The sequence below is a fragment of the Pristiophorus japonicus genome, chromosome 2, assembly GCF_044704955.1.
Source record: "Pristiophorus japonicus isolate sPriJap1 chromosome 2, sPriJap1.hap1, whole genome shotgun sequence".
In the NCBI taxonomy this organism is placed as follows: domain Eukaryota; kingdom Metazoa; phylum Chordata; class Chondrichthyes; family Pristiophoridae; genus Pristiophorus; species Pristiophorus japonicus.
In genome coordinates this window covers 103456264-103482993 of record NC_091978.1, presented here as the reverse complement: position 1 = coordinate 103482993, position 26730 = coordinate 103456264, and the positions used below count along the sequence as shown (strand labels likewise).

Sequence of the window (26730 nt, the reverse complement as noted above, 5' to 3'; positions counted from 1 at the left end):
CCACCATTGAGAGCCTTCGTGCCATGTTCGTCACTCATAGTCTGCCCGACATCGTTGTGAACGACAACGGATCGTGCTTCACAAGTTTGGAGTTTCAAGAGTTTGAGACTCAAAGGTATCAAGCACGTAAGGTCAGCGCCATTCAAACCCGTGTCCAATGGTCAAGTGGAGCGGGCCGTCCAAACCATCAAGCAGAGCCTGAAACACGTAACTCACGGTTTTTTGCAGACTTGCTCGTCACGCATACTGCTTAGTTACAGGACGAGACCCCACACGCTTACCGGGGTCCAACCCTGCTGAACTGTTGAAGAAGAGAGGTCTCAAGACCAGGCTCTCGCTTGTCTACCCTGATCTTTACGATCACTTCGAAAACAGACGTCAACATCAGCAGTGGTATGATCGCACTGCCGTGTCATGCGACATCTTTATTAATGATCCTGTGTATTTGCTAAATTATGGTCAAGGCCCCAAGTGGGTCACTGGCACTGTTATAGCCAAGGAGGGTAATAGGGTGCTTATTGTCAGGCTTACTAATGGGCAAACATGCAGGAGGCACATTGATCAGACAAAATTGCAGCACACAGATGAACCGGAACAGCTTGAAGAAGACACCATCAATGACCAACCGATTCATATTCAGCCATCAGAAAACCCTGCTGTTGTCAATGAATCTGGACCTTCAATCCACAACATGGACACTCCATTCCCATTAGATTGGCTACCCAGCCTCAAGTTATGAATGACTCGGAGAGCTCATCCAGATCTGGAATTGAACTGAGACGATCAACTAGGGAGCGGAAAGCCCCGGACCATTTCAATTTGTAAATAAAACTGATACCAAGATCTTGCGGGGGAATGATGTAACATATGTATGCCTGGGTTTACCTGCCACCAGGGGGAGCGACCGTCGGAGGTCATTGGGCCACAGACACACACCTATGCAGTCCTTGTATATAAAGAAAGCCTCCATGTTTGATCCTCACTTTGAGAGCTAATAAAGTAGAGTCAGGTTGCACCTGAATGAGTTCATGGTACTAAGCCTATTGAGTTATTACATACGCAACAGCTTCAGTGTTTGGTTTATAGAGCAGGTCATTCCTGGGACGAATTTCAGATATTCACATGTTCATCTTAATTTCCCTTTTTAAAAAAAAAACAGTGCTTGTGCTCATTTGCATGAAGACCTGACAAGTAAATTTTTTGTGGGCATGGTTGACCAAGTAGCAGTTTAAATGCAGCTACCTGTACTACTAAAAACATGCCTTCAAACACTGGGAAAAATACATCAATTAACTTAACTTTTTCTTTCTTTTAGTAAAGTCTGTACAGGGATGGGAAATATTAGGTACTCGGATAGAAACAAAAGTTTATATTCTCCTGGCTACAACATATTTCTTTGCTTTTCATTCTCAAATCTTCATGTTTCCATTTCACTACTTCTTTTAATCAGACATACATCAACACTAAAGCGAAGGCTAATATTGAGCACAATGTTGCCTGACCTCCATTCAATATTTCATTTTCTTACTATATTCCTAATTCTATTCCCACCAACTTAGGTTTACTCAAAATAGGAATGTTTTAATCGCAAACTAAAATTACTTTGTACTTGAACACCACACCGTGTGCAGAACACATTCAAGTGCAGATTTAAATCAATTATGGCGATAGTCTGCACAATGTTCTTACCTTTCTGCTGTTTGCCCTACAGGTTATTTAATTTAAATATGTAAGTGTTGTGATGCAATACTACAGTGATAATTGAGAAGCATCATGCAGCAATTTCTTCTCAGGATCCATTTAAGCATAAAAGCAGCTCAAGTGAAAATACGGAGTTTACAACTTTACATACAGTCCGTAAACCAATGAAATCGCTCAGCTTTTAAAAACAAGGAAGGCAATTCATTCTCCTGCAAGTAGCGAGCCATCCAGTGCTAGCGGAGTAGCAGGCTGCAGAACTTTGTGTGAATAAACACAAATCACAAGGCAGAACATTTAAAATTACTAGCTGACAGCACAAACACGACAACTCTAGATGCACACCAAGTAATGAAGCTAGCTGTACTTCAAACATGACAATATACACTATTACATTAACAAGTATAAAGTGCTAACAGACACACCTAGACACAGACACAGAAGCAATATCATACTTACAATCATCTGTAAAAACCGGCATGCGCAGTAATTAAAGAAACAGTTATCAGTCAATGCAAGACCAGATTCTAGTATTTTCTAATTGTACACCATAATAGACAAGGTTGACAGCAATTACATTAAAAATATATTTTGAAAAATCCTTAAATATTTTATCTTGCTCCCCCACTGAAAGACCCAAGTTCAATCATTGCTTTGTGCTGAATTAGTGGCAACTGTAGGGAAGATATAACTGGTCTCAGCACTAAACAGGGAAAGGAAATTAAAATAGCCAGGGTTCCTGGATTATTATCCAGCCATCAGAGCAGCCTAGTACGGAGAATTTCCATAGAGACAATAAAATTAATGTTTCTAAAAAAAAAATGTCAAGTGCACATGCTGGTGAGGCAAGACGAAGGTAAGGCTCGCTTGTGGTTAGATATCCCCTGGGCACTCATGTAAGGCTTGCACATAAATAATGGCCACTTAAATGAGACCACTGGGGGACAACTGGCAGCAAAGGACTAATTTTTTTGCGACGAGTTAATGCCTTCAGGAAGGAGTGGAGAAAATTGTCAAGAAAAGAGAAAAAAAGTTATTTGATTATGCTTTTAATACCTTTGGAAAAATATACATTCTTTGTAAACATAGTCATAAACATTTTGTTTGTGTTGTTGCAAAAAAAAGAGATTCAGCAAAGCTTTAAAATTGCAATTCATTAATCATGGCACCCAACAATTCTCACTTATTCAGTGAATGGTGAACTTTATTTCAGAAAAGTAGGAAGTGATTTCTTGAAGTTGTAGAAAACTGGAATCAAATAATGGCTCTCAGTTGTTGCAAGTGTAAGAAAACAGCCATCAGTAGCATTGCACTGGTAATGCACCAACAATACACTGTAGCAGTGTCTGAGCTTTTGTAAACATGATGTTGGTGCTATCACTCATCAAAGTGCTCAACTGAGATCACATTTAGCATCAGCTAAAAAAATGGTCACAGAACCATATAAATCAAGATGCTATGCACAGGCTTAAAGAGATGGCATGCATCATTTGCTATAGCTAATCCAACACTATTAAAACTGTGATAAGCTGAGCAAACCTAGGGTGGAATTTAATATTATGTTTTCCTTTTTTTATGGTATGTATTAACTTTCTTTCAGATTCTTCTCTCCAAGTCTGTCTCAGACCTGCCCAACAGCTGGTCTATGCCTCCTGCAGTGCTGCTTACTAATTACCAGGAGGAGTTGCATGTTGTTGACACAGAGTTTATCTCTCTCAAAATATTCCCCTCTGACTCTAGGTGCCCTCCCCTCCGCAGCTGTACAACTGAGATACAAAACTCATCTAGTGAGGAACCTTGGATGCAAAACAACAACTTGGCACAGAAGGTTGCAGTTCTATAAAAGTATATGGTAATTTCTGATGTCTTAACATCACCTTTGAATACTAAATTCCATAAAAATAAAATCTTTTAAAAATAATAATTAAAAATCACATGTAGCTGCTCTGAATTTAAGACCTTGAAATCATATTTAATGGGATACTTGCGTACATTTTCGCCTGGACCCGTTTTCGGTCCTGAGCTCAGTACTATAGGGGGAGCGGCGTCCAAACCAAGAGGCCAGTGGATCCTCAAGCCTCATCTACACACTCAGGATGAGCTGTCAGCGCAGTTGCACCTCCACAGACAGCTTGCCCCATGAGAAAAAACAATTTCAGACTGACTGCCTCACTGTCAGCAGCTCTCAGATGAGTTCCGAAATGGGGTTGGAGCCAGCAACAGGGGGTGGGGGAGGGGTTTGGGCGATTGCCATGACCGTGGAGCATTTCTGCTCCTCCTGACTGCAGCGAAAGGTTTTTTGTTTAAAAAGGGAAAAACAGAAAAAAAATTGGTTGCAGAAGGGCTCACTGAAGAATCCTGAGCAGTGTAGTCTCAACTCATCAGTGGCAACTTTTATACAAGAGTCCTTCAACGGACATTTGGCCCCTAATTAACATATGCAAGAGCCCAATGCCAGTGTTAGGTGGCCATCTGGGACGCCTAAAGTATGGGCACACAAATTTAGCAGTGTGTCCAATGCCTGCGCAGATTGGCTGCAGGCCGTCCCACTGTTAAATTGGAATGCTTTGCGCTAGTAAAACAGGCACGATGCATAGCATTTCTACTCTCCTGTATTTAAATCATTACTATGAAATAATTGTGAAACAATAGCACTCAAAACTTAAAATTCTTACCAATTTGTTACAAATGTATCCTTGGGTCGAGATTTTAAAACATTATTAGTTAATGTGGATTATAAACATTGAATTCCTGTCCATCATTTCACTTGAATTGTCATTCAGGGGGCAATATTTCAATAAATCTCATTAGCAATTCCATCCATCACGAAGATGTTACAGCTACAGAGGGACTATTTCTTGATTTATAGAAGTGCAGAGAAAGGATGAAAGCATAAAAGAGTAATCCCCATTCTTTGTAAATAATGCCTTCTCTGTATCTACTCACCGGAATATACTAGATCAGTGAGAGAAACTGAACAGCAGTTCAAACAGTCTAGTGTAAGACACAAAACAATGTACAACATACAAATAAGTGACATGGTGATGAAGCAAGTTGCTATTATAATGGCCTTCTCCACAGACTGGCAGAGTGCAAGCTTGTCTTCACAATACCCCACCTGCTTTTCAAAGGTACTAACTATGGCCCCAAGTTTCCACACGCGGCGAAAAAGGTGCCCCTCAGAGCTGGGCGCCTGTTTTTCGCGCCGAAAACGGTGCCGGAAAAAAAGTGCAGTATTCTCGAGCTCCTTGGAGCTCGATGTCTGCTTGGCGCGGCGCACAGGGGGCGGAGCCTACCACTCGCGCCGATTTTGTAAGTAGGAGGGGGCGGGTACAATTGAAATGAGGCTTCTTGGTGCCGGCAACCCTGTGCGTGCGCGTTGGAGCGTTCGCGCATGCGCAGTCTGAAGTAAACATTGGCACTCGGCCATTTTTAAAAGTACTGCAGAAAAAGTGAAGATTTGTTTCTTGGACCCCTGCAAAGGCTTGTATTTTAATTTTCTTGATATTTCTGTGTGTGAGGGAGTGCTTTTAGCAGCATTGCTGAATAAATCACCTGCTGAAATCAGTGAGTTCATCTTTTCACTGCTAAACTTGCAGAACCGGTGCCTGCAAATTAAGGACTGTGTGTTTGGAGAAATAAAAGTGCCAATTCAACTTTGCAATGGATCAACGTCCACCAAGAACAAAGAATTTCTTGCATGAGGAAGCAAACCATTGCATAATATGTGGTGCACCCATTCTGCAAATTTAAATATAAAGATGTCGATGTGGCTGCCTCTCCCTGTCCAAATGGCCTCAGTCAGTCCACCTCACAGCTCGAAGGCTGCTGCTGTTCTTTCTTTGGCTCCCGGCCAGCCACTGACGCCGCTGCAATCCCATGGCCGAATGGCCTCACGTCAGTCCGGGTGCTGCATCTTCGTGGGAAATGAAGGCCTGCCTCAAGCACCGCAGCTCAGCTCGAAGGCTGCTTGCTGCCTGCCGCTGCCGTCGAGACGAGACACTGATGCCACACCGCTGCCTGTCTCCAACATGAAAGGCCTGCCTCAAGCACTGCAGCTCAGCTTGAAGGCTGCTTGCTGCCGCTGCCGTCGAGACATTGACGCCACACCGCTGCCTGAAAGGCCTGCCTGAAGCACTTTCACACAGGTAGGAACATGGTTTATTTGCTTATAAATTTTTATTCAGGTTGGATTTATTTGTACAATATTTGTATAAGTATAACTAAGGATTGATTGTAGAATTTAATGATTTCCCTTCCCCCCCCCCCACCTCGTTCCCTATGCCTAATTTGAAACCTGCGCCTGATTTTTTTAAGTGTAGACAAGGTTTTTTCGAGCTTACAAAAATCTTCACTTACTCCATTCTAAGTTAGTTTGGAGTACGTTTTCACTGTGGAAACTTTGAAATCAGGCGTCAGTGGCCGGACACGCCCCCTTTAGAAAAAAAATTCTGTTCCAAAGTGAAACTGTTCTACCTGATTAGAACTGGAGGAAACTAAATGTGGAGAATTCCGATTTCTAAGATACTCCGTTCTACACCAGCTGCTCCTAAAAATCAGGAGCAAATCATGTGGAAACTTGGGGCCCTTATGGGGAGTGGGGCGGGGGATAGGTCAGAGGTGGACTAAAGTTATTTTGATAAAGTTTCCTGTGTTCTAAATAATCTCCAGTCTGACAGACTGTCATTCAATCTCTCCTGCCTTCCACCCTATCATAGACCTTCCCGTTTGTTCTTTCCTCCCCTCCCCCCTTTCCCTGCCTCTGTAAATTACTTAAAATCCGATACATCTCTCGGGGCCGAAATTCAGGCACGCCAGAAAGTTGGCGCACCAACAAGTTTTTATCTTTTTTTTTTAACCACTGGGTGCGATGAGGTGGCCTCCGAGCAATTTTCTTCACTTTAAACGTTTTTTCGCGTTGGACCAGAAGTCAGTCATAATGGGGGCGGAAATGCGGCGGTAAGTCCTGGTGAAGGGCGGAACCGAGTCTCCACCGCTGTTATTCAATGGTGGAGCGGTGGTGACATCACTGCGCGTGTGCGTCACCTCATTTAAAGGGGAGAGAATCGCCAATTCTGTAGGTTCAGCCACTGGGCCACCAGGGAGGCTTTCAGCCGGGCCAGCGGCCTGGCACCCAAGAGGGGGTGTCAGGCTGCCTGTTCGCGGCCCAGCAGAATCGGGAGCATAATAGTCCATCCGACTTGGAAGTCGGCTGGCAAAAAAAAAATTGGGCCCTCGCCTTTAATGGCCTCCGCACAGCCAGGACAGAGAGAGAGCATACAAAGTGCACTGACAGAAAAAGCTGCCGGGGTCACCGCGCGGCGGTTCGGCAATATTTCAAGGTAAATTTGGGGCGGAGTGTGCTGGAGGTGCGGGATAGCGGCGGTGTGCACTTTGATGACGTGCTTGCGGCGGTCAGCAGCAGCGGGGTGGAAGTGGGGACAGGCCGAAAATTCCCCGAGCTGAATTTGGATCGTGGCGGCTAATGGACTGCAACGCGGCAGCCACTTGATTCCACCGCATGGCCACTGCAAAATAGCAGGAACGGGCCTTATTTGGACCCTGAATTTCGGCCCTCTAATCTTTTCCAGTTCTGCTGAAAGGTCATTGACCTGAAATGTTAATTCTGTTTCTCTCTCCACAGATGTCGCTTGACCTGCTGAGTATTTACAACATTTTCTGGTTTTATCCCACATTCCTTTCACTGGATCCATTTCCCATTGTGTTAAGATATAAAATTGCTACGTTACCCCACATTTCTGTCAATTGAGAACAGATACCGATCGCATCTCCTACCTTGACTACGCCTGCCACCCATAATCAAGTTGTAGGCAGCATTCTCCATTGGAGTAGAGCGCCAGATGATGGCCACCTTCAATCTCATATACTGCAAGTTATGATTGGGAAGGGGGGAACAGAGGGTCTAACCTGGAGGGCTGTTGATACTGCCTGGTCCTGGTATGCAGCAATTGTCATTGCACTACTGATGGAATTGGCAGCACTACTGATGGAATTGGCAGCTGGAACAGACTGCTGTAAGCAATCTCTTAGGAGAGACAGCAGAGCCAAGCAGGCTAAAAGACACGGAGGGTAATTTTGGCTTTGGGTGATAGTGTAAAATTGGTGATATCAATTCAGCTGACGTTATACGTCTCTCCTGATTTCCATTGGCTTCAATAGAAATAAGTATCAGAGGAGATATATAACAGGCTGAATCGATATTGCCTGTTTTCATCATCATAGGCGGTCCCTCGAACGGGGATGATTTGCTTCGACGAGTTCACAGGTGTTTCGATGAAGGACCCGATGTTCCAGTCCTGAACTCCAATTGAGGGGGTGGAAGATGCCTGTGTGTGGATTTTTTTAGCATGTGGTGACCATTGCACACCAACCACCACACGGGCTTGACCGATCTAGGTCTTGGTCCAGTGGCAAGGGTCAACCAAGACAACTGGAGACCAGCTCTGCTGCACGGATCTAGCGCGCACACATATCGCAGAGTGGGCTGGCCCGTGCTGCCCCTGGGCCTTGGCTCTTCTGGGCCCCGTACTCTCATGTGTCGCAGACACTCACCGCTCCTCCGCCCCGACCTTTCCACTCCTCTGTACCTGGGCCCTGCCGATTTTCCTGCCCACGCTCCAAAATGGCGACCAGGGTTTTGATGACGTCACCCAGTCGCCCATCACAAAATCCTTGCAGCACGCGCTGGAGGTTGAAGTGGTATGCCGCTCCAGTTCTTTTATAACCCAACCTGCGGAGCTGTTCTCTCGCAGGTCGGGGGCCACAATGCCTGTTTTACACTATCACCCAAAGTCAAAATTACCTCTGGACTGTGAACTGCTTTCCCTCATCTCAGTGCAGGTCAAAATTGCACAGCCTCTATCTCACCACAAAGGCAAGAAAGAGCCAGAGAACATAACGTACAGATTGATCCAAGGTCTCCCCTTTCCTCCCCGCCAGAATTCTGAGAATTTGTAGGAACAGGAGTAGGTCATTTAGACCCTCGAGCCTATTCCATCATTCCATTATATCCTTGCTGATATGTACCACAACTCCATTTACTTGCTTTTTCTTCATATCCCTTGATACCTGTACCAAACAAAAATCTATTGATCTAAATCTTGAAAATTTCACTTGACCCAGCAGCCACATACTTTTGGGAGAGAGGGTTCCACATTTCCACTACACTTTGTGTGAACAATTGCTTCTTGATTGCATTCCTAACTGGAGTGGATTCTTGATGCATGTTCCACCAAATTTAGCATCAGGGTCCAGAAACAGATGTTAGACCTTATTCGTCAAATGGGCCAAACGCCTGTCTTGGGCAGGCTTCCCGGGCACTCAGAAGTGCCAGCTGCTAATTTGAAAGACCATGCCTGGAAACTCTAATTTTGCATGCAGCAATTGGTCAAGATAGGGAATAATTTCTCCCCCTATGTCTCTTGACCGATAAAGGTATTCTCTGCATACACGTTCACTACTTTGGTACAACACTAAAGAAGTGGTTACAATTTAAATGGATGACAATTTAAAAACAGACGATATTGTTCTCCAAGGGAAATTGAGCTGAATAAAATTAATATTGTATTGCTCAGCAAATGAAATGGAAATTTTATTGACACTAATCAAGACAGCTTTTTAAAAAATCAATAGAAATTCAACTCAGGAGAATAAGATACTTTTCATGAAGAGAGTGATGGGCAAATTTGCAAACAGTGATATTATATCAGGTACAGCCATTAAAATACAAAGCATGAAAAGAATGCATATTACAGAAATGTTTTGACCTGCACTCCACTAAATATTTATTTATGCAAGGAAGGTGCTATTGTTTTATTATACAAGCTACCCAGATATATGTGTAATTAAAAACTAGAACCACATGTACAGTCTTACACACTGCTTAATAAATCTAAAATATTAAAATGTGATCAGGCTCTAATCAAGCACTGTTACCTATTCAGAAAATGGAAGCAGCTGCCAAGAGTACTGCCATATACCACACACTGTGCAGAATATTGTGTTCTCAGCCTTTAGGAATTACAGTGTATTATTAATAAACAAATTCATTAAAATAGATTGATTGTAACTGTCAAAGCTCTCTGATCGAGTTAGCAGGTATAAACAGTACAAAGCCTAGCACAGCATTGATCTAAACTGCTCAACACCTACATTATCTATTTTCTGGTACAAGCAGCTCCAATGGCTGCTGTTCAATTACACCAGGGACCAGGGACACCATGAACCGCATTGGCTACACTCCATACTATTCTGTTTACAAACAGTAACAGCTAACTTAAGTTTGTAAATTATTTTAATGAAATACATCTTAAATGCATATAATGTAGAGCTTTTAAATTGTACATACTATAATCCTTTGTGAAAAATTACCAATACTTTAGCTACTCACCGACTGATCAATTAGGGGAGGCAGCACAATAGTCCTTTCTATCGTGTTTACTACAATTTTCCACAGTTCCTTGAGTACTCGTTTCAGCACTGTCTTTTCACAGACTTTGGCAAACAGTGTGAGACTGAAAAATAAAAGGTATTTTATTTAATAAAGCAAAATAACCTAATTTCAGTTGGTTCCAAAACAGATTATCTGGTCATTATCACATCGCTGTCTGTGGAAGCTTGCTGTGCCCAAATTGGCTGCTGCATTTCCCACATTACAACAGTGACTACACTTCAAAAAGTACTTCATTGGGTGTAAAGTGCTTTGAGATGTCTGGTGGTTGTGAAAGGCATTATAGAAATTTAAGTCTTTATTTTCTTTCTTTGCCTCTTGCAAAATGAAATTTTGTTCAATACAGAGAGCTTACATTAACGGAAGATGGAATATGTATTTAAAAATTATTTAGTATCCATTTTATTCCTTTTCATTGGCGCCCCAACAGAAAGACTGTGTGGTCTCGGCCACAGTTTGACAACTACAACAATGCTACTCGACATCAGGCTATGGCAGGTGTGCTAATGGTGCAGGATAATCTTGCCTGCTGTATTGCCATCCAGAGATGGCTAAGCCACTCACAACTCAACAGCTCTACAAACCTATGAGCATACTCACATTGTGCATACGTTACAGAAGCAAATGGCCAAAATTTTTGTGTGACTATTTTTAAAAAGGAAGTGGATAAGTATCTATCTGAAAATAGGATTGAAATTTATAAGAATATGCATAGATGCAAATGAACAAATGTACAGGATACTATCGTTCCAGTCCTTTTTGGACTACGAACTGCTATCTTTGGAAAGCAACCGGTCATAAGTTGAATAATCTTAGATTGATATCATAATGACTTTGTTCAATTACCTTCAGAAATCAGGGCCAATTTTTTTTAATTATTTTGAAAATTTTACTTGTGGTTAATGAGCTCCCAAAAAAGATTAAATAAACCAGGGAGTGTCCATGTAATACAAAATGAACAAATGTCTGTTGAAAACAGCAAAATTAATGGACAGAATGATAATTTCTCATTCTACATTTATGTTTAAGATAGAAATGCATTACATCTAGTGGTGCAACAAGCAGCAAACAAACCCTCGATAAGAAAGAACAGCTGAGTTTAAGTAACAGGCGACAGGACTGCGAGGGCTGGTGGAGGGGATTTACTATTCCAGCAGGTTAATTTTCTGCTAATAGTCCAGTGAGTAATAGCATTTGTAGCAAATAAATAAATGGCTATAACAACCATTTCCTAAAATCCCAATCAGGAATCTACAATGTGCCCTTTTTAAAGAAGTATATAGTTGCTGCTCCGAACTGCCTTTCTTAGTACTCACTTGCCATCCAAGAAGTCCATCAATGGTCCGAGCACATTATCTGCATCCTGAGCCACACTATTGCGAGCAGTAGCAGGCACGTTCCCAGTCCCTTTGACCTGGCTCAGGATATTTCCCATCTGTTTTACACACTCATCAAGACGAGGCTGGAAACTACACAGTAGCATAGGTTAAAATCAGCACAATCCCACAACAAAAAAGTCTACATGTAAAACAAATAAAAGTTTTAAAATTATGCATTTCAGATTAAAAGATGCTTTAATGAAGACCTTAAAATCATTGCTTTCTGTACATTAGCTTTAAGTGTATCTCAACAATTGTGAACAAATTTTATATATTGTTCTCTATATATGAATGTTGCAGACAAGATGGACAGTGAAATTCATCTCGCACTTGTAATGTGCAGTAAAGTATGCAGTGTGAATTTGAAAAAAAGTTGCTCTATAAAATGTGTTAGATGCTGGAACTAAGGCATATCTTAGACAAAAGAACACAAAATACATGGGATTGTTGATGTGCACAGCTACTGCTGCCTTCTCTGACATTCCACTTCTCCTTTAAATCCAAGTTCTCCATCCTATTCTCTACCCAATTGAGACTTCCTACGTCCTATTCTCGATTGTTTATCCCTCTCCTCTCCTTCAGCCATCTCATCCATGAAACCATTGACCTGCTCCCTTGATCCTTTTCTGCTCTATCTCCAAACCATCATCAAGCTGTCTCTATCCTCCAGCAATGCTCTCTCTCCTTCAATACCCATTATTTACTCCCTTCCTTAAGAACCTTAAGAACTACCACGCTATCTCCAATCTTCCCTTTTTTCTCTAAGTTCTGGACTGAGTGGTGCCTCGCAATTGCACTCCCACACTCCTCATTAGAGATCTTCCAATCTCACTTCTTTCCCGCCCATGGTACTGAGACCACATTAATCAAAATTCCAAATGGCATCCTATGTGATTGAAACTGTGATTTTTGGCCTCTCCTCTTCAGTTGACCATTCTATCCTGATTCCACTCACAACTGTCGCAACACAAGCACTATATTGTTTTCAATGGCTTGTCTTCCTCTGCAGACATGGGTTATGTGTAGTGTAGTCTAGGTTCTCCTCCTCTTCATCCAGCTAGACCCAGCTCTAGCACTCTATCTCGTTCAAAGACTATTTCTATAGTCCCCAACTGCCTGGCCGACATTAATATCTGAATGATCGAAAATTTATTTCAGCTCAATGTCAGCCAAAAGCATTTTCTTGGCTTCCACTAGAATCCACATGCACCTTTCCTTCATTCCATCAACCGCCTTGGCTGCCAACTCAGATTGAGTCAAGAAGCGTGGCACGTTGACATATTGCTTGATCCCGAGACCAGCTTTCTTCCACATATCCATTCTGTTACCAAGACTGCTTACGCCCATCTCCGCAACATTTCCTGCCTCTTTCCTCGTTTCTTCTCCCCCACCCTCCAAACTACGAATCCCTAGTTCAGCTCAAGGCTCGCTTTTTTTTAACTCTCTCCGAGTTAGCCTTTCTGCTTCAAAGCCACAAGCTTCAGCTCATTCAAAACACTGCAACGTGTCTTCAACGCAACAAAATCCCACATTCGCATTATTCCCATCCTCTCCAAACTCCTTTAGCACCCCATGCCCATTTGAATGCAGAATTTTTGTCCTTACTTTCAAATCACTCTATGCCTCACCTGGCACATCTTAGTGATTTCCTTCTGCCCTACAGCTCAACACAACCTTTAAACTCTGGGCTTCTCCTTGTCCTCTGCTCTTAAACTGGTGGAAGCTCATTCCGCCAATACACTTCTGATCTCTGGAATTCTCTAGTCAGTTCTCTCTGCTTTGCCACATCCGACCCTGCTTTTAAAGCAACCTCCTTAAATATTTAAACTTTCCCCTTTTGCCTCATCTTGGGGTCTAGGGCTAGAAATTCAACAGGTTTGCGCCCGTTTTTCCACTATGGCGAAGAGGAAGAAGTAATTTTTTGGCGCTAAATGAGTTGCACAAAATTTAGCACCCAGGCGGAAAATTCGCCTGCGGTTTTGTGACAGTGCTAAAAATGATCGCCCGCTCGTTTTTTATGCCGTTTTTATGACGTCAATCGGCATGCAATGCTGTCGAGGGTGGAAAATTCGCTGATATCACCATTTTTACCGCCCGGTCAAAAACACAGCTGAAAAATCAAGTCTTACATGGTCAGATCCAGGGCGCACTTGGCACTAACGGCGCCACGTTGAAAAACGGAGCAGAAGTTCAGTGCATAAAAGGATTTGGAGGGAAGGCTGTGTTTTATACAGTGAGCTTTATGTTAGTTTATAGTTCGTTTTTAAGGACATTTAAAAGAATGGGGGCTATAATATCATTGTCATTATTCCTGGCTGCTTTTTCTATGCAGCGTCGAGCTGGAAGAAGGCTTATTCAAGAGCATTTTGAGCTTAATCGAAGAGCTCGCAGACGTATGGGGAGGAAGCATTACCCCCGACAAGTTTACAGGGAACAGCGCTCATACCTGCAGCTGTCTGAGGCACAGTGCGTTCGAAGGCTGCGCTTCTGAAAAGAGGTGGTCACAGGAATATGCCAGCTCCTACAGCCTACCACCAGCAATAGGACTGCACTGCCCGTCGAGGTGAAGGTGACTGCTGCACTTGCCTTCTATGCCTCCGGCTCCTTTCAGGCATTAGCAGGGGACATATGCTCCATCTCGCATAATGCTACACATTGTTGCATTCGTCAGGTGACTACTGCACTGTATGCACGCAAGATGGACTTTATAAAGTTCCCAATGACCAAGGAGGCACAAAATGAGAGGGATGTAGGTTTTGGATGAATTTCTGGCTTCCCCAAGGTTCAGACTGCCATTGACTGTACGCACATTGACCTGCGAGCACCTTTAAAGGATCCAGAGGTTTACCGAAACCGAAAGGGTTCCACTCCCTGAACGTACAGATCGTTTGCGACCATACTCAGCGCATCATGGCAGTAAATGCCCAATTTCGAGGGAGAACATAAGAACATAAAAATAGCAGGGGTAGGCCATATGGCCCCTCGAGCCTGCTCTGCCATTTAATATGATCATGGCTGATCTGATCATCGACTCAGGTCCACTTCCCTGCCCGCTCCCCATAACTGCTCCCATCTTGGGTGAGAGCAGTGTCTCATACCTGAAGAGAGTGTTCGAAGATCAGGCCCTCAAATCTGGCACCAAGCTTATGGTCTACAGGGCTGTAATGATACCCGCGTTCCTGTATGGCTCAGAGACGTGGACCATATACAGTAGACACATCAAATCGCTGGAGAAATACCACCAATGATGCTTCCGCAAGATACTGCAAATCCCCTGGGAGGACAGACGCACCAACGTCAGTGTTCTCGATTAGGCCAACACCCCCAGCATAGAAGCACTGATCACACTCGACCAGCTCCGTTGGGCGGGCCACATTGTCCGCGTGCTGGACACAAGACTCCCAAAGCAGGCGCTCCACTCGGAACTCCTGCATGGCAGGCGCGCCCCAGGTGGGCAGAGGAAAGGTTTCAGAGATAAAAGCAGGGAAGTCTTGCTACAGTTATACAGGGTCTTGGTGAGGCCACACCTGGAATACTGCATATAGTTTTGGTTTCCATATTTAAGCAAGGATATACTTGCTTTGCAGGCAGTTCAGAGAAGTTCACGAGATTGATTCCGGAGATGAGGGGGTTATGAGGAAAGGTTGAGTAGATTGGGCCTCTACTCATTGGAATTCAGAAGAATGAGAGGTGATCTTATCGAAACGTATAAGATTATGAGGGGGCTTGACAAGGTGGATGCAGAGAGGATGTTTCCACTGATAGGGGAGACTAGAACAAGGGGGCATAATCTTAGAATGAGGGGACGCCCATTTAAAACTGAGATGAGGAGAAATTTCTTCTCTGAGGGTTGTAAATCTGTTGAATTCGCTGCCTCAGAGAGCTGTGGAAGCTGGGTCATTGAATAAATTTAAGACAAAGATAGACAGTTTCTTAACCGATAAGGGAATAAGGTGCTTTGGGGAGCGGGCAGGGAAGTGGACCTGAGTCCATGATCGGATCAGCCATGATCGTATTAAATGGCGGAGCAGGCTCGAAGGGCTGTATGGCCTACTCCTGCTCCTATTTCTAATGTTCTTATGCCCTCAAAGCCTCCTTGATAAAGTGCAACATCCCCACTGGTACGTGGGAGTCCCTGGCCAAAGACCGCCCTAAGTGGAGGAAGAGCATTCGGGAGGGCGCTGAGCACCTCGATTCTCGTCGCTGAGAGCATGCAGAAAACAAGTGCAGGCAGCGGAAGGAGCGTGCGGCAAACCAGACTCCCCACCCACCCTTTCCTCCAATGACAAAATCGGACAAAATAAAAATCGCAAAAAAAAATTTGCGCATGCGCAGGAGATCCTTTTTTAAAAAACATTGCTAATTTCGGCTCCGGCACACAAATGCTGTTGTGCAAGGTTGGATTTACCGCTATCGCTGGTCACCATTTAGCGAATTTTGCGACGTCCAGCGATAGCGGTAAAAAAAAAACGCCGCAATTATTGCCAAAAAAGGGGTGATTTCGCAAATTCCCAAATTTCTAGCCCCTAATGTTTTGTCCTCCTAATCTTAAGTGCTTTGAAATGTCTTCCAGCATGCGATGAGCAGTACAGAAATGTAAGTTGCTATTGTGGTTGTAATAGACTTACGTCCTGCAGCTTTTGATGTTTTGTGAAACATGACATTTATTCATTTCAATTCTATCACAAATATGTTTAATTGAATCTGATGAAGATTAATACATTTTTTTATCAAAAAGGTGTTAAGAACCAAAGTTTATAACTTGTTCCTCCCATCTCAACCAAATTACACACATTTAAAAATATTTTAAAAGGTTGAAAATCCATCTTATTTGCTGGCAGAAAAGGCAGTTGAGAATGAAAATTCACAAAAATTAACTATTTTGAAATTTTAAATAATTTACAATTTTATCTGCCATTTAGGACTGAGATGAGGAGGAACTTCTTCACTCAGTGAGTTGTTAACCTGTGGAATTCCCTGCCACAGAGAGTTGTTGATGCCAGTTCATTGAATATATTCAAGAGGGAGTTAGATATGGCCCTTACGGCTAAAGGGATCAAGGGGTATGGAGAGAAAGCAGGAAGGGGCTACTGAGAAAATGATCAGCCATGATCTTATTGAATGGCGGTGCAGGCTGGAAGGGCCGAATGGCCTACTCCTGCACCTATTTTCTATGTTTCTATGTTTCTCTTCCCATTTTCTTTTGCCTTGTTCATCTTCTCCCTTAATGAAGCCACTGACTTCTTTCCACTTTGCAGTTCCAAGTATGTTAGTCATTAGCTTGCTAAAGCTTATGTAAAAACCTTGACAATGAGTGTTGCTGGGTTATCCTACCACAGGGACCACTACAGCCGAGTCTGATCCTGCTCATCTGAGGCCCACAGTTCTTGTAGGGATTATACTGAAGCCTACCTGATTTCCCCCTCTCTAATATAGGTTGCTGAGGCCAAATGTCGTGCCCACCTGCAGACAGCTAATTGAAAAGTGATCAGAGCTCGGACCCGAGACCTGCAAGTTGTGTCGGTGTCAGCTAATGTGAATTGTTTTAAGTATCCCCTCCCAAGTCATCAGGGAGTTCTGTTTTTCGATTTTGGAGCTAAGTCTGTTCAGTAACTTCAATAATTGCCATACCACGACAGATTTATTTTTAAAGATACAAGCAAAAGGTTACTTACCTAACACCGAACACATCACTGAGATCATCGAGAACATTGTTTAGTTTCACCTGTAGATCTTTTAACGTGTCACTTGCCTCAGAATCCAGCTGTGATTCAAGATACATCTTATGTCAGTTTCAACAGTTATAACAATATATTCCTAATTATCACAATGTTTCTACCTAAATGGAATCTAGATATCAATTATAGATTCCAAATCTGGAGGAAAGGGCGCAAGCAATTGGAATGATGACCAAGGAAGAAGAGAATGAGAGAGTGAGAGAATTAGAGAGACAGAGAAAATGAGGGAGCAAGCGAGAGCGAGATGTTCTCTTTTCAGTCTGTGAACTATACCAACTTGCCTCACCAACCCTGAACCGACCACTGCATTCTTTATTTCCGGTTATCAGCTCTGACAATGCCTAAATCTCTCCTGTATGTGCAATCAAATGTTTTTCCATGTCTATGAGTATGCACTTCATGGCCTTTGCCCAGACTCAACTTTGCTGACCCCAATGCTTGCCGATGTCGTTAATTTTCTCCTCTGTTCAGGCTTCATCTCTCACCCTTTCAAAATTACCATCACCACCCCCCTGCTATCTGCAGCGCTAAGGCACTCACCAAAATGGTGGCTACTGAGTTATTGTCTACTACCATTTTTCACCAGGATAGCTGCACAAACAAGTGGCAGTAAGTAGGCCAAATTTTTTTAATCTAATTTTAATTGGTCAATTAGAACTATAGGTTATACTTTTACTGCCAGGGCTAGATATATGTTATAGTGACCTAATTAAATCTTAATGATCACCAAAGATACTCAAAGTTGCAGACTAATAACTACAATCGTTAATCACCCAACGCACCATTCTCAATCTAGGTCATTGATCACAGGCTAGGGATTAACAATAACTGAAGCTTAATAATCTGCTGCTAGTCTCAGCCTAAATATGACAAGCACAGTTCCCCTGTACAGAGTTACTCAGCACAGCTTCAAGTATACAGATTTCACTTGAATTTTACTTTAAAAAAAAACCCTATAATTTTATTTGTATTTTTTTCATATTTTTAATATTTAAAAATGAACAAATTCTCTCCCAAAACAAATAAAATCTATTAATTATGATTTCCCCTCCCCTACCCATTTTAGGATACAACTCTTTTGTTGCTGATATGAGAAAAAGAGGCAATTGATGTGGCATCTAGATACCACTCAATGGATTCTACTCGTGAGGTGGCACAACTGCTACAAACATGACCCAATATTTCACAGAGGAGCAGAGTACTGGCAAAATACTAGATCTTAAGGTGTCCAAAAAGACACGTCATCCTACACTTTCTTTGCTTATTGTAAGGGGTGGGGTGGCAAATTATGTAAACATTTGTACTGTGTCACATGAAGGCAGCCCCACTGAAACCATGGGATAACCATGATGACACAGAAGTGCACCAAGAATGAAGATACTGAATATTAGATGAAGGAAGACTCAGCCACGAGCTACTGCAAGCCCCATGCTGGTTTCTGTGAAACATTTAATATAAGATTAAACCATTTATATTTTACTTACAGTTTCAGGCGCACAAAAGAGCTACAAGCCACTGCAATCCTAGATTTACTGCATAAATTATAAGCAAATGTTTTTATGTTTGCGATACATTTGTCATCAGTGTAGTGCATCAGATTAACTCAAAATATGGAGTACAGATTTTCAATTTTAAAGAATGTGCAGCTTGATGTCTGTAGTGGGCTGGATGAGGTAGTGTCAGTCTAGATGAGGTACTACAGCCAACTTCTGAAACAAAGTTCAAGAAAGAACTTAGGTAGCCTGCTATAATGTTTTGAAATTTCTAACGCAGAAAAAAACTTGATCTTACAGAAGCTTAACTGCCGGTTAAAGGCTGGCGAGCAGCAGTCCATGCATGCACTGAAGTACGCAGGTGCAGAGGTACGCACATGCAGAGCTCTGTTCCCCAGTTCAAATGTGAGTGGGCATTTTAACTGCAGCTTTCTGGGTCTGCCCTTTGAACTGCTCTCGTTCTCTGCTGCTTCACGCAGTCCAGGTTTAATTGCAGTAGGGGTATTATTTCAGTAGACAATGCCATACTTGGCAACAGAATCATGTTACAAACTTTCTATTCTAGGTTAATTTCAGAAGATTTACTGACAGTGGCGACACAATTTTCACAATGAATGGAGATTTCACAATGTGTCAACTGGATAAAAATTTCTTCAAAGTAGTTTGCAAAATACTTCACAACAAATTACCTGCACATGATACTGAAATATATTTATGGGCCAATTTTCCAACTCTCATAACCCTGCTTCTAAGCTTACTTGTCTCCATTTGAGAGATGAGTGTTGATTTGAAGTCTTGCCACTTACCTATTTTGAAGCTGGTGGTTACAACAGGGCAGGATGTGTTTTGATTTGTGAGAGCTCTGAAATGATGCTGTGCGATTCGGAGACTAAAATATCACTGCTTCAAGCAACGCCTTAAAACATCATTAAAACTCTGCTCTGTACAGAGTGGATCTGCAGATTCTGTTTCATACCTCTTTTCCACCCATAGCTTCAAACATCTTTTCCAGCTGAACTCTCAGTTGTTGTACATTGTTCATCAGAATGCAAGGCTGATGGATAAAAATGTAAAAATAGTTCAATTATATGATCCAGATTCTTTTTTTAGGTCAAATCTGCATTCTCTTTTATGCAATAGCATATGAGATAGTGTCTGTAAGGAGAAAACTGTTAAAGTTTGCAAATCTCTCTCAGAGTTAACTAATATTTTTCTCAGTTCTGTTCAGGGAATGTGACAGCATGGAGAGGTTGTTAAAAGACAAAAAAAACAAGAATCATGGTTAATGGATGTTTTTCAGACTGGAGGTATGTAAACTGTAGAATGCCACATGGGTCAGTATTGGGATCATTGCTCTCCTCAATATTTGCACATGATCTGAACTTGATTGGATATCGGAGAAAAAAAGTGGAGGGATATGGGGAATAAACAGGGCAGTGGGGCTAATTGGAATGCTCTTCGAAAGATGGCCTCCTTCTGGGCCCAACATTGCCCAAGCTGTTTTTTCGGCATACTGACCTTAAGCGCACCGACTTTGCGCGCTGGAAAAGGTGCCAGAAAAAAGGGACCCCATCTTGGCCGCTCTTCAGAGTCCCCGGAATCGTGGTGTGGCGTGGAGACTGAAGGGAGGGGCGCAGCAACAGGCCAGCACAGAAAGCACTGCCGGCATCTGCGCGCAAGCTCCTGCCCTCCCAGTGCGTCCTGTGGGTTGTGAGCAGGACCCGATGCTTGCAGCCCCTATCCCCGGTCGAAGGGATGCCCGATTTCGCCGCATCCTATCCCTGGCCGAGTGGCCTCCCGCACCGGCCAGTCGGCCCGCTGAGTTCCTAGGTGAGGTAGGACTTCGGTTCTATTTTTTATTCTGTGGCTGTGCTTGAGGCTTTTGATTTGGTGGGGGGGGAGGGGGGGGGAGAGGAGGAGAGTTTTTTTTGGGGGGGGAGGAGGAGAGTTTTGGGAGGGGGGGGAGAGAAAGAGTGTATTGGGGGGAGGAGGAGAGTTTTGAAGTGGGGGGGCGGGGGGAGAAAGAGTGTTGGGAGGGGCGGGGGGAAAAGAGAAAGAGTGTTTTGTATACCAGCATCTTTCTCTCTCTCTCTGGTAACCCCCTCACCCCCCGTGACATCACAGCCAGCAACTCGCATTTCTCCGGTAGGATTTACTTCATTTTTATTAGTATTTTAATGGTTTGAGCTTTTCCTTGCAATGTTTGGTGTTTGGTTGTTGAGGTCCTCTCCAGTTCCCTTCCCTCCCCTAACCCTGCCCTAATGTTTGCCGAATGTGCGCTGCTTTTTCTTCACTGCCCGCAAGGTTTTTCAGAGCTGGCCACATACGTGGACCTAAGTCGATTTGGAGTAAGTTTTTCCTGGCCAAAGTGGCATAAACGGCCAAAACTGGCATAAGTGTCTGGGAACGCCCCCTAAAAAAAAATAGTACCTAACTGACTTACTCTGGAGCAAATTTTTTGGGGAAAATGGCATTTTTTAAACTTACGCCAGAAAAAAAAATTGATGCAAGTCATGGCCAAAATTGGGCCCAGATCTGTTAGGAACGGGAAACCCAGAAGTATGGCTTTCCCGAACGCCTGCAGATTTTAAGCACAGGGTGATTTAAAAATAAATTCTGTTGGTTTCCCACCCACAGCCAGCCTGATTGACAGCCCTGTCAGCCCCATTGACAGGCTGGCTGCCTGATTGACAGGCTGGCTGCCTGTTGGGCAGGAAGGCCTGCAGCACAAGGCCGCAGCCAAGCTGAGAGAAAATAAGAGTGGCGAAGAGGGGGTGGGGGACAAGGTGGGAGTTATTGTGGGGGGGTGAGCAGGTGGTGGTCAGGGGGAGCAGATGGTGGTCGGGGGATCCAATCGTGGGGGTGGGGAGAGTCTGATCACGGTGGGGTGGGGGCAGGGGAGCAGACAGATTGCGGGCAGGGGGTTGGTGGGCATAATGGTGCTTTACTGGTAAGCTTGTTGGGCCTGGAGGAAACACTCCTACTCCTCCTTGTTCATAAGCAGTACTATAAAGGCAATTAACTCATGGATTCAGACCTTCTCGCTGCCTTTCACCTGTTGGGTTTCTCGAGGTTAGGAAACCCGGCTTACTGGTTAAACATAGAATCACTGTTAAAATGAAGGCAGGCAGCCTCATTAAAATATAATTAAGTGACCAACCCGCCTCCTGAGAGCAGAGTGGTTGTCTGCCGTTCATCCCGCCTTTGTTACAACTGGAAGTTGGCGGGTTGGATTCCTGTTTCAGATTTTTAGCTTTTTAATCTTACACCCAATCTTGGAGGTTAAAATTACCCCCTATGATTCTACAGCACAAGATCAGAATTTGCAGCACAAAAATGGGAATGTGGGTAACTGCAAAGGCGATCGAGCACTTCAAGAAGGAGATTGGGAAGAATGATGTCAGATTAAATTTCATGTGGAGAAATATGTTATTATACAGATGGGGAGGAATAAGGAAAGGACAAATACATTAAATGGCGGATCAAATGCACAAATCTTTAAAAATGGGAGGACGTTGATAATACTGTACAAAAACATGGGATCCTTGGTTTTATAAATAAGGGGCATAGAGTACACAAGAGATAATGCTAACTCTATACAATTCATTTGTTGAACCACAATTAAATTATTGACATAGAAATTCAATGTTGTGCACCCGTTTTTTAGATGCTAAACAGGCGCCTGTGCCTGCTGCCATTTTGGTATAGACAAAGAATAGGCGTCCACGACACACGCATCAGAGGTGTTAGACTCTTTGCATGTGCAAATATTGAGGCCCCTATCTCCAAAAGTGGGTTGCCCTAAGGTGCAGTATAGTGCAACTACAGTGTGGCAAATTTACATCAACAGGTTCCATTATAAATGTGTACATAGGAGTTTAAAATGGAAATATAAAAATGAATGGTGACTAAATTACGTTTGCTCACTCTGGCCCAAATAACCCTTGGCCTCTAACTGTGCTTCACCTGATAACTCCACTTGTTAGAACATAAGAAATAGGAGCAGGAGCAGGCCATACGGCCCCTCGAGCCTGCTCTACCATTTAATACGATCATGGCTAAAATCCGATCATGGACTCAGGTCCACTTCCCTGCCCGCTCCCCATAACACCTTATTCCCTTATCAATTAAGAAACTGTCTACCTCTGTCTTACATTTATTCAATGACCCAGTTTCCACTGCTCTCTGAGGCATTGACTTCTACAGATTTACAACCCTCAGAGAAGAAATTCCTCCTCATCTCAGTTTTAAATGGATGGCCCCTTATTCTAAGATTATGCCCCCTGGTTCTAGTCTCCCCTATCAGTGGAAACATCCTCTCTGCATCCATCTTGTCAAGCCCCCTCATAATCTTATACGTTTCGATAAGATCACCCCTCATTCTTCTGAATTCCAATGAGTAGAGGCCCAACTTACTCAACCTTCCCTCATAAGTCAACCCCCTCATCTCCGGAATCAACCCAGTGAACCTTCTCTGAACTGCCTCCAAAGCTCTTAAATATGGAAACCAAAACTGTACACAGTATTCCAGGTGTGGCCTCACCAATACCCTGTATAACTGTAGCAAGACTTCCTTGCTTTTATACTCCATCCTCTTTGCAATAAAGGCCAAGATTCCATTGGCCTTCCTGATCACTTGCTGTACCTGCATACTATCCTTTTGTGTTTCATGCACCTGGACCCCCAGGTCCCGCTGTACTACAGCACTTTGCAATTTTTCTCCATTTAAATAATAACTTGCTCTTTGATTTTTTTCTGCCAAAGTGCATAACCTCACCCTTTCCAACATTATACTCCATCTGCCAAATCTTTTCCCACTCACTTAGCCTGTCTATGTCCTTTTGCAGGTTTTTTTTATGTCCTCCTCACACATTGCTTTACCTCCCATCTTTGTATCTTCAGCAAACTTGGCTACGTTACAATCTATATTAATGAGTTGGAAGAAGGGACCAAGTGTAAGTAGTTGGGGTCCCAGCACTGATCCCTGCGGCACCCCACTAATTACTGATTGCCAACCCGAGAATAAACCATTTATCCTGCCTCTCTGTTTTCTGTTAGTTAGCCAATCCTCTATCCATGCTAATATATTACCCCCAACCCAGTGAAATTTTATCTTGTGCAGTAACCTTTTATGTGGCACCTTGTCAAATACCTTCTGGAAGTCCAAATACACCACATCCACTGGTTTCCCCTTTATCCACCCTGTTTGTTACATCCTCAAAGAATTCCAGCAAATTTGTCAAACATGACTTCCCCTTCATAAATCCATACTGACTCTGCCTGACTGAATTGTGTTTTTCCAAATGTCCTGCTACTGCTTCTTTAATAATGGACTCCAACATTTTCCCAATCACAGATGTTAGGCTAACTGGTCTATAGTTTCCTACTTTTTGTCTGCCTCCTTTTTTAAATAGGGTGTTATATTTGCAGTTTTCCAATCTACTGGGACATCCCCAGAATCCAGGGAATTTTGGTAAATTACAACCAATGCATCCACTATCCCTGCCGCTACTTCTCTTAAGACTCTGGGATGCAAGCCATCAGGTCCAGGGGGTTTATCCGCCTTTAGTCTCATTATCTTACTGAGTACCACCTCCTTAGTGATTGTGATTGTGTTAAGTTCCTTCTCCCCAAAAGCCCCTTGACTATCCACTGTTGAGATATTTTTAGTGTCCTCTACTGTAAAGACTGATACAAAATATTTGTTCAGCGTTTCTGCCATCTCCATGTTCCCCATCACTAATTCCCCGGTCTCGTCCTCTAAGGGACCAATGTTTACTTTAGCCATTCTTTTCCTTTTTATAAAGTATAGAAACTCTTGCTATCTGTTTTTATATTTCGTACTAGTTTACTTTTATAGTCTATCTTCCCTTTCTCAATCATTTTTTTAGTAATTCTTTGCTGGCTTTTAAAAGCTTCCTAATCTTCTGTCCTCCCACTAGTTTTGGCCACTTTGTATGCCCTTGTTTTTAATTGGATACCGTCCTTTATTTCTTTATTTAGCCACGGATGGCTATCTTTTCTTTTACACCCTTTCCTCCTCATTGAAATATATTTTTCTTGAGAGTTGTGAAATATCTCCTTAAATGTACTCCACTGTTCATCAACCGTCCTACACGTTAATCTATTTTCCCAGTCCACTTTAGCCAACTCTGCCCTCATACCTTTGTAGTTTCCTTTATTTAACTTAGTACACTAGTTTGAGATCTAACTTTCTCACCCTCCATCTGAATTTGAAATTCAACCATGCTATGATCACTCATTCCAAAGGGATCCTTTTCTAGGAGAGTGTTTATTATTCCTGTCCCATTACACAGGACCAGATCTAAGATAGCCTGCCTCCTGGTTGGTTCTGTTACATACTGCTCAAGGAACCTGTCCCTTATGCACTCCTTCTCAAGGCTACCCTGACCAATTTGATTTGTCCAATCAATATGGAGGTTAAAATCACCCATGGTTATTGCTGTTCCCATTTTACAAGCCCCCGCTATTTCTTGGTTTATACTCCGACCAACAGAGTTGCTACTGTTAGGGTGTCTATAGATTACGCCCACCAGTGACCTTTTCGCCTTATTGTTCCTTATCTCCACCCAAACTGTTTCAACATCCTGATCATTTGAGCCAATATCGTTTCACACAATTGCAGTGATTCCATCCTTTATCAACAGAACTACCCCACCTCTTTTCCTTTCTTGACTACATAGGATTGCTTTTAAACTTCAGACCAAGAATGGCAAGCAGTGTGCACCCACCGCCTGCTTGTTTTTGCCAACCTAAGGCTCAATGTATTTTCAGGCCTGTGCCTGACTTATATACTGCTAGGGAGCAGTTCAAGCCTGAGAGGGGCATTGGGTATGCCAGCAGTGGGCCAGTGAATTTTTGTGGGTTGCTACTCAAAAAAATTAAAGATTGCTGTCATGTATGCACCTGTGAGTATGTTCACAGGTTGGTGGAGCTGTTGAGTTGGAAGTGGCTTAGCCAGTCACGTGATGTTGACAAGACTCAATAAAACCCCAGCAGTTGGGTTTGGGGGATCCACAATGAGACAGTGGTTGTCAATCTGGTAATGTATAATGTGATTGTTAAACATTTTGCTAATAAACCAACTCGTTCTTCATAGCAATATGTTGCTATGAATTCTTAAGCAAAGAACCCATGATGCAAATACACTACTGTTGCCATGGCCATTTTCTGAGTAGCCTCCAGTGGCCCCTTTAAAGACTGCTGCTGCTCACTCTCTGGTAGAAATGGGTGGAGCATGCATGGCGGACACACCCTACATTTGCATCTCAAAATTGCAATTGGGTACTATCTATGTCCTAAGTCGCTGATTTGCATAATCCAAATAACCATTGTGCATGCTCAGGACCCTTCCCAAGATGGCGTGGCAGAGCTGCAGCGTAAATGGGGCAGTAAGTGACCCAATGCCATTTTCAGCCGCACTAGTGCCCGTTTATGCCAGGCGGAGGGTGTGAAAATTGACACTCATGCAATGTTGTTATTTAAAACGACTAGTTATTTAAAAATAAGTACAGAATGTGGCTTTAAAATGGGGACTAAATTACATCTGCATGGCCTTGTCCAATTATCTAGCACTCTCTGGCCATCTTTCATCTGAAGGCTACACATGGGGGCATCTCTCTGTGAGCAATGCCACAGGAGATTAATTAGCAGCTTTTGAAAGGGAAGTGTATCATAGAATCATAGAAACTTACAGCACAGAAGGAAGTCATTTGGCCCATTGTGTTTGTGCCAGCTCTTTGAAAGAGCAGTCGTGCTTATTCATACACCTCCGGTTTTTGTCCCTAGCCCTGTAAGTTCCTCATCCTTAAGTCCAACTTCCTTTTAAAATTGTTGATGGAATCAGCTTGTACTACCTTTTCAGATAGAGTGTTCCAGATCCCAGCAACTCAGAAAACATTCTCCTCATCTTCCCTCCAGATTTTTTCCCA

General features: G+C 43.1%; 1 protein-coding gene across 1 annotated transcript in view; it reads right to left on the bottom strand.

The window, feature by feature from the left end:
- The window catches only part of LOC139240107 (protein unc-13 homolog B-like), an 893314-nt gene that overhangs the window by 53372 nt on the left and 813212 nt on the right, over window positions 1-26730 (bottom strand). The window contains exons 30-33 of the mRNA XM_070868486.1: window positions 19755-19832; window positions 17223-17311; window positions 11485-11637; window positions 10109-10232 (exon numbers count right to left, since the gene is read on the bottom strand). Coding sequence (XP_070724587.1) covers window positions 10109-10232; window positions 11485-11637; window positions 17223-17311; window positions 19755-19832 — 444 coding nt within the window. The remainder of the gene's footprint in view (window positions 1-10108; window positions 10233-11484; window positions 11638-17222; window positions 17312-19754; window positions 19833-26730) is intronic.